The following is a 7,857-nucleotide window of genomic DNA, read 5'->3' as shown; positions in this document are numbered from 1 at the left end:
GCATAGAAGATTAAAATAGAAAAGACAATTACAAAACCACATGCTTTCTCACTTAACAGTAAAGTTTAAATCAAAAGGCAACTGGGTCTCAAATGCAGCTGATTAACCCTCTAAAGGCAATATGACATGCTCTCTGAGGGTAGGTTTTATAGCTCTTGCTGACACCTTCCAAGAATTGCCTTGTCGGCACATTTAAATCACTGATTAAATGCTTGTTTACTCCATTTTATTAGGGTAGCTTCATTTTGTTTATACACTTACTGTTTTCATTTTCTCCAAGGAACCATTTCAAAATGATCCTCCAGATGCTAAATAACTAAGCACTTCTTAACTACTGTCTGCAAAGGTCAGCTTGTTTACTGGCATTTGACTGTGTAGAACAGGAAGTTTGTGTTGTATCTTGAGTTCTGAATGAAATCCGACAACAGAGGACTGAACGCATTAGTCTCAACACAGAAGGTCTAAGGATAACAAAGACCCAAGGGTCAATTATTGAATTAATTGATAAAAATCTAAGAGCTTGGAGGTCCCATTTTTCTTTTCGGGAAGAGGTTTCATTCATATATGCAAAAATCTGTAAGAAGCAAAGGGAAAAGATGTTAGTTTTACATTGTATCAGTAGACAGGCTTACATTCAATGCTATTTCTTTTTTTTTCTATTCTTATCTTTTTTTTTTAATTTATTCATTCTCTACATTAATTCACTGTACAACATCACAACACACAAATGAATTTTCCATCCAAAATACACTGTTCAATGCTATTTCTTCAGATTTAAAAGTGAAACCTTGTTTTGTATATGGTGATGAAGGGGAAAGGGTAGCAAAATCTTACCCTTCTTCCATATGTAAATCATCTATTCTTATCTTTTTTTTTAAATTTATTCATTCTCTACATTAATTCACTGTACAACATCACAACACACAAATGAATTTTCCATCCAAAATACACTGTTCAATGCTATTTCTTCAGATTTAAAAGTGAAACCTTGTTTTGTATATGGTGATGAAGGGGAAAGGGTAGCAAAATCTTACCCTTCTTCCATATGTAAATCATAACATGATGAATTTTTTTTTACTTGAACTTAATGAAAGCATTTTTTTTTCCTGTGGATTTTAACCAACATTAACATCATATGTACTGTCTTGGTCTTGTCTTTGGAAATGGAGGGAAATGAATATACTTTTCTTGGCATCTAAATTGAGTCTTTTAATAATATCAATAATTATGATGATATTAGTGGTTCCCACTTACCAATAACCTAATATGTGTGTCATGAATGGTACTGGGTACTAAAATCACTGTATGTCTAGTCCTTACAAAAACTCTGAAACTTAAGTATTGCCTCCTTTGAATAGAGAAAAGTGAACTCCTGAGAGTTAATAATAACATGTTACATTTATTTCCAAATACTTCATCTGATTGAAGGATCACAATTCAGTGAGTGAAAGTTTACAACTGAGTACTATTAGTGAGAGTTCTGGGCTTGAATACATTAGCTCCACATGTAACTTTGGAACCAAAGACAAGAAAACTAGTCTTTGTGCCTCAGTTTCTATGTACTTAATGGGAGATAATGACACCTACTTTATAGGGCTTCTGGCAGGATGACAGGATGGGTACTCACATAACAAATGGCCCATCTCGTTAGTTGTTATCATTTCCATGTTACCAATGAGGACACTGAGTTGTGGACAAGTTAGATGAAGTGCTCATATCAGGACACAGATCCCAAGTCTCTTGGTGCCAGTGCAGTGCTCAGGGCATGCTATACCTATATATGCTATATATGCCTGTATGCGAGCAAAGGTCTCCAGAACAATGTCCTGAACCCTGGCTGACACATCTTTACACCTGGATGGGTATTTTCAAACAGGCGTACGAGCTCTCTCATCTGACCCCTTAGCTATTTAGGGAACAGCACAACTTTTTGGTCAGATGGAAAGGAATGGAACAGTACATGCTGGATAAACATCAGACACTTTCACAAGCTTACAGAAAAGAGGAGAACAATGTAGATCACACCTAAACTAGTTCTTTATAGTGCTTCAGGGACTTTATGACCAAGGGTGATCTGTGAGTTAGAGAGCTCTCTCCTCTTTCCTGCACTGTTCCTTTTCCAGAAGAAGGAACAATTCATTCCTTCTCCCCTGGCACTCACTCTGCAGGCATCTGTCTGGATATACAAAGCGAACTGCAGGGGAAGAAAAGAGTACTCATCTCTGGGTTGCTTATGTTAGGACAATGGCAGGAAGGTTTGGCAGCCACAGGTGTTTATGCCAGAGAGTCTTGGCATACGGGCTGGAGAAAAGATTTGGCAGATAAGTAAGGAAAAACAAGAATTGATGGTGGGTTTCCCAGATTATACAGAGAAGAGGAAAGTTAGGTGGAGTATGCAACAGAGCAATAGTTTTTTGTCAGTTAAACTATTCTGGATGAGAAATACATAAGACAGTATTAATGGAGTGATTCCAGAGTTTAGGAATTCAGATAATGGTGTACATCAGCCTGATAGATTAAAATATATTATTTACTACACATACATCCACACAGGTGTGTGTGTGCCTATATTAACTATGGGACAAAGAAATGGGTTGTTATCTGTTGACGATAACGTGTATAGTATTCTCAATTGGACTGCTGAGAAATGTACACATGCTGGAATATTCACTTTGCAAGCTAAGTGCCATATGTGATTGAATGTATAAAAGAAATTAAAATGTCAGTGGAAGGAAAAAAATATTTTTTAAAAAAAACTCTATTTTATTTAAAAAATAAGTAAAATAAAGTTGCTGTGAAAAAAAATATATATATAACTGAGCACTTCATTGTAGGCAGAGGCTGGGGCTGTTTATGCTCTAGTGTAGCCAAGAGAACACAGTAATGCTGAATTGACCGGCAGGACGGGCGTCGTAGAGGGCTCTGCGTTCTGGTATCACAGCTTCACATGTGAAGATGAGTCAGGTTTTCAGTGGTGAATAACCCACATCATGGTTCCTGATCTCTTTACAGCGTGACCGAGTAATGAGAAGTGAAAAGTGGTTCTAGAGGATGAAGCAATCCTGTACTGTTTCCTTTTCTTTTCATCCACTGGGTATGCTGGGTAATTTTTAAAATTGCTTAAAATTTGCATTTCGAGAGGTGACCAATATTTTGGAGAAGATAATTTCTCTTTTTACACTTGAAAAAGAGACATATTTCAGTGACCCTTCAAGTTCTGGAGGTAATTTTTGTCTCCTCCTTCCCCATTTTTCCTTTTTGGTCCTTGCTTTTTGCCTAGAGTTTGCTGTTTTGGATCTTGTGATTCCTGGGTTAAACTGTGGTAAAATATACATTTTACCATTTTAGCCATTTTCAAGCATATAATTTATTGGTATTAAGTACATTTACATTGTTGTGCAATTATGTTGTTTACATTTTTAATTTTCTGTATAGTATGATGTTTTGACATGTTGGAAACCTTTCTGGCAAGTGAGAGATGCTCCTTGGGGGCTGGCTAATTCTTTTCTTTAAGAGAGAGAGAGAGAGAGAGAGAGAGAGAGAGAGAGAATGTGTAGAAGGGAGAGAAACAGGGAGGTATTTTTGATAGGTCTCACCATGTTGCCAGCCTCCCGGTTAGTTAGAACCATAGGGAGCACCGCCATTCCTGGCCTATTTAAGTTGCGCTAGAACCCAGCATAGCCCCCCCCCCCCCCCCCCCCCGCCCCCCGCATAGCCTGAGCCATCACACAATGGTGTCCTGCTGCTCGTGGAACTGTGCTGGGCCATCGCTAATTCTTGAAGATAGCAAAGGACCCAGCTGGGAGTGGTCTTTGATGTACACTGACTAATCTGCAGCCAGGAGGCAATGTCCTGCTTTAATCAAGCCAGGGCAAGTACCAGGCAACCAGGGACCACCCCTATAGCTTAAAGCCTGCTGAAACTATTCAGACTAACCCATCCTAACCTGTTTACCCTGCCATGCCTTTCCTGTGGAAACTCTAATAAAGGCTGTGGCCCAGCCTCTCCCCTCTTCTGTCTCCGGATCTGCCCTGTGCCTTTCCATGTGGCCGCGTGGTGTGCAGTATCTCTTGTGTGTCTCCTCTTGTGGACAAACTTGTCTGACCATAACATAAAAGAACACACAGCAACAACCATCCTCACTGTAACATTTTTATTATTCCAAATAGGAGGTTTGTAACCCCTAAATAATACCTGCATAGTCCCATCTCCCTCCAGTCAGTTCTGTTTTTATTATTTTCCTTTAAAGAATTATTATTTATTGTTTTTAAAATTTCCCATAGGGCACATGTGCTCACCAGAGAGACAGAAAGTGAGAAAGCAAGCTGCCTGGTCTGGGACTCAAACTGCAGTTGGCCATATGGGAATCCAGTGCTTCAACTACCCTACCACCCACCGACCACAGTTGTGTTTTTAAAATTATTATTATTTTTTTTTTAAAAATTTCCCAGACAGTTCATGTACTTGCTGGAGAGAGAGAAAGAGAGGGATCAGAAAGCATCCCCCTGCCCCCACCCCATGGGGGATGGCCATGTCACAATCCCTTCTCCACCACAGGGTTCTGGGCTCACGTGTCCCACATCCAGTGTTTTCTTCAAACCACCCACCAGGTCTGAGACTTAAAGTGCGCTGTCAGCCATGTGGGATCTAACTGCCTTAGCCACCAGGCCGCAGGATAGCCCAATCCTGGGTTTCTAATTAACGGGTGATACAAGAGATATTGGCAATTAATAATAACTTATCAGTGCCTGGAATTTGGTTTCAGAACCTAGTAAAAGTTATCTGTCTTTTAGTATATACCACTAAGATGTTTGCTATGAGAAAAATATCAAGTGCTCATCTATAAGAGTCGAGCTAATACTAATTCCTAAGGAATTAGGAATTAATGAGGATTAATGTTATTTTAGCCTTGTCTTGTATAGGAGCAGCCTCTCATCAAAACTTTGTTGTCACTGAGTACTGTTGTTTTTACTTTAAAAAACCTTTCTTAAAAAAATTTGTTTTTTAAAAAAAGGGACCAGCAGTTGGAGTAATGGCTATGTCGCTGGACTCCCACGTAGTTGACCACAGTTTAAGCCCTGGACCTGGTGGCTTAAACTCACACCGGGCGCATGTGCATGTGTGCCCAAGATCCTGAGAGGAGAACAGAGGAGAAGGGATTGCAGCGTGGCTATTCTCCTTGGGGGTGATCTCTTGCTTTCTGTCTCTCTGTCTTTCTGGTGAGTACACTTGCCCTATAGCAAAAACCTCTCAAAAAAAAAAAAAAAATTGTCAGAGGACATGTGTGCTTACCATAGAGAGTCTAAGAAACAGAGAAAAAGGGACAATGAAAAAGCACTCCCTAATTAGGCATGGCTATGCTGCAATCTTTCCTCCATTTCTTCATCCTGTGGAGCCCCTGAACATGCATGCACAAGTGCCCAGCATTTTCTCAAGTCACCAGGGCTGGACTTGTACCACATGGTTAGCTATGTGAGATCTGGTTCCCTTAACCACCAGGCTACAGAGTGGCCACAGCTCTCTTTTCTACTTTTAAAAAAAGTTTGTTTATTTCTTCCATGAGCAAGATGTATACTGAGAGAGAGAGAGAGAGAGAGAGAGAGAGAGAGAGATGGCACCCCAATAGGATGTTGATGCTGAGAGCTACCCTCAGTCTTTAGCCAGCCCTCGATCATGGCACATACTCAGGGAGAGCTCTGGACTTGAACCAGGAACCTTCCTGTGTGGGACTGTCTAGCAGAGTGTTTTACCCTGTGTCACTGTCTGACTCACTATTTCCCTACCTTTAATGCTGCACTATATAGTAGGTTCAGAACTTTAGAGTAAATGAGACTTTATTAGGCTGATCAGTAAAATCACACAGCTTTAAGAGCATCCTTGCTCCCTCTCTCAGAGACTCTGACTTGATTAGTCTGGGCTAAGGCATGGGGTGTCAGGGGATGTAAAAGCCCTCCTTGAAGCCAGGGTTGGGAATCTCCACTTTAGAACTTTACCTACAACCCAAAATCGCTTTTGAATTTTTCATTTATCATGCTTTAAAAACAAAAGACCTGCTTAAGCCTGGTCAATCAAACAAATGACTTTGTTCCTGATCATTAATATACAATCTTATTTTCTTTTGGAAATCAATCTAATGGAGACAGCAGTTAGCGTTTAGTGTGCAAGGCATGGCGCTAAGAAATTTATACATCTTATTCTGTTTAGTCCTCATACAAACCCATGACATATTATTATTCCTGTTTGAGAGAGGAGGGAACTATGACTTAGAAGATGAATTACTTTGCTTAAGATCACACTCCAGGTAAGCAGGGAAACTGTGGCGTCAAACTGAGGCAGAGGGACAGCAGACTTGACTGTTAGCCACCAGACGCTCTGCTGGCATCTCTATAAAAAGCCTTTAACATAAAGTTTCGCACAGTACTCACAGCTTACTGACCGAATTATAGATTTGTAGGAGCCTCCAAAGATGTCATGAAGGTTCCAGGCTATCACTATTTCTGCTAATAGGTTAAAAAACCATGGCTATTTCTGAGTTGCCACGGGTTTTCTCTGAGGCTTCTTTTTCCTCCATGCTTTTCCACAGCTAAATTCCAGGCATAGATGGTTAAGTGTTTATCTGCCTTTGGAAAGACATTAGGGTTCTGGCCTATAGGTGTTGCATAATTCATTCTTTTTTTTTTTTTTTTTTAATTTTTTAGAGGTTTTTGCCTTAGTGTGCATGTGCTCCGTGGGGGAGGGGGAGAGACAGAGAGAGGGAAAGGGAGAAATCACCCCTCGGGGATATGGGCATGCTGCAGTCTCTTCTCCTCCGTTCTCCTCCCGGGATCTTGGCATGCACCCACACATGCCTGGCGTGATTTTCAAGCCACCAGCCCAGGACTCGAACTGCGGTGACCTTGTGGTAGTCCAGTGATGTAACTGCTAAGCCATCTGCTGGTCCTGCATAACTCATTCTTTTATTTAAAAAAAAAAAGCTTTTTGGGAGGAGATTATTTTCCAGGTGTAAGATGCTTTAAAGATTCCTCTGTCTCCCAGATCACAGTTGCCCTACAGGGAAGGGAAACAGGATCCTGTTTCCTTCAGAAGGAAAAAATGGAGTGTGGATATGGCTTCAGGACTAGTGTCCTTTGTCTTGTTTCTCAGAACTGGAAACAAACAAACAAAAATATCCCGAGGCTAGCTTAGAGCTCTGAGCCTATATATTCCAGCCTGGCGGCTTTTACCCCTTTGAGAAAACAATGGACATCATGAACCATCTACCCAAGTCTTAAAAGCACAACAATTTTCAAATGATTTCAGAGAGAGCCATGCACTTTCCAGGTAGCACAGGTTGAGGACCTCGGTCTGGAGGAAGTTTCAGCCCTCCTTGAATGTACTTTCTTGGTCTTGGGCCCTTCCTATCACATATAGTTTCCAACTGCAGGGTTCTTAAGTCTAGTTTTCTGTTAAGGAAAAATTTTAGGCAGCAAAATCATCTCAGAAAAATGAATCTTGGTATGCTCTGATGATAGTTGAGGCACAGTAGACCTAAGCTTAAAATAAAGATGGCTGGTGGTGGCCAGGAGCTTCCAAATGGAGGACAGGAAAGTCAATGGAGTAGACCGAGTTGCTGGGTCTAGAGCCACTAGTTGCAAAGTAACTTGTTAACTGCCTCCTGAATCTCTTTTTTTATAGTTAATATTGTGATGGGCTCTAGACATACCAAAGAAGAAATATAGTATCTTCCAAAAGCTGTTTTTCTTGAAGTTGAGGACCTGGCCTGAACTATCTTTTTTTTTTTTTTTTTTTTTAGAGGTTTTTTGCTATAGGGTGTGTGCGCTCGCCTGACAGACAGAGAGAGACATAGAGACAGAAAGC

At 40.6% G+C, this 7,857-nt stretch overlaps 1 protein-coding gene across 1 annotated transcript in view; it reads right to left on the bottom strand.

Moving 5' to 3' along the window:
- Nucleotides 1–209: 209 nt before the first annotated feature.
- PTGER2 (prostaglandin E receptor 2) overlaps nt 210–7,857 on the bottom strand; it is a 17,892-nt gene continuing 10,244 nt past the window's right edge. Inside the window, exon 2 of the mRNA XM_006160540.3 lies at nt 210–574. Coding sequence (XP_006160602.2) covers nt 332–574 — 243 coding nt within the window. The 3' untranslated portion in view covers nt 210–331. The remainder of the gene's footprint in view (nt 575–7,857) is intronic.

The sequence above is a fragment of the Tupaia chinensis genome, unplaced genomic scaffold, assembly GCF_000334495.1.
Source record: "Tupaia chinensis unplaced genomic scaffold, TupChi_1.0 Scaffold000688_1, whole genome shotgun sequence".
Classification (NCBI taxonomy): Eukaryota; Metazoa; Chordata; class Mammalia; order Scandentia; family Tupaiidae; genus Tupaia; species Tupaia belangeri.
This window is presented reverse-complemented; position numbering and strand designations above follow the sequence as displayed.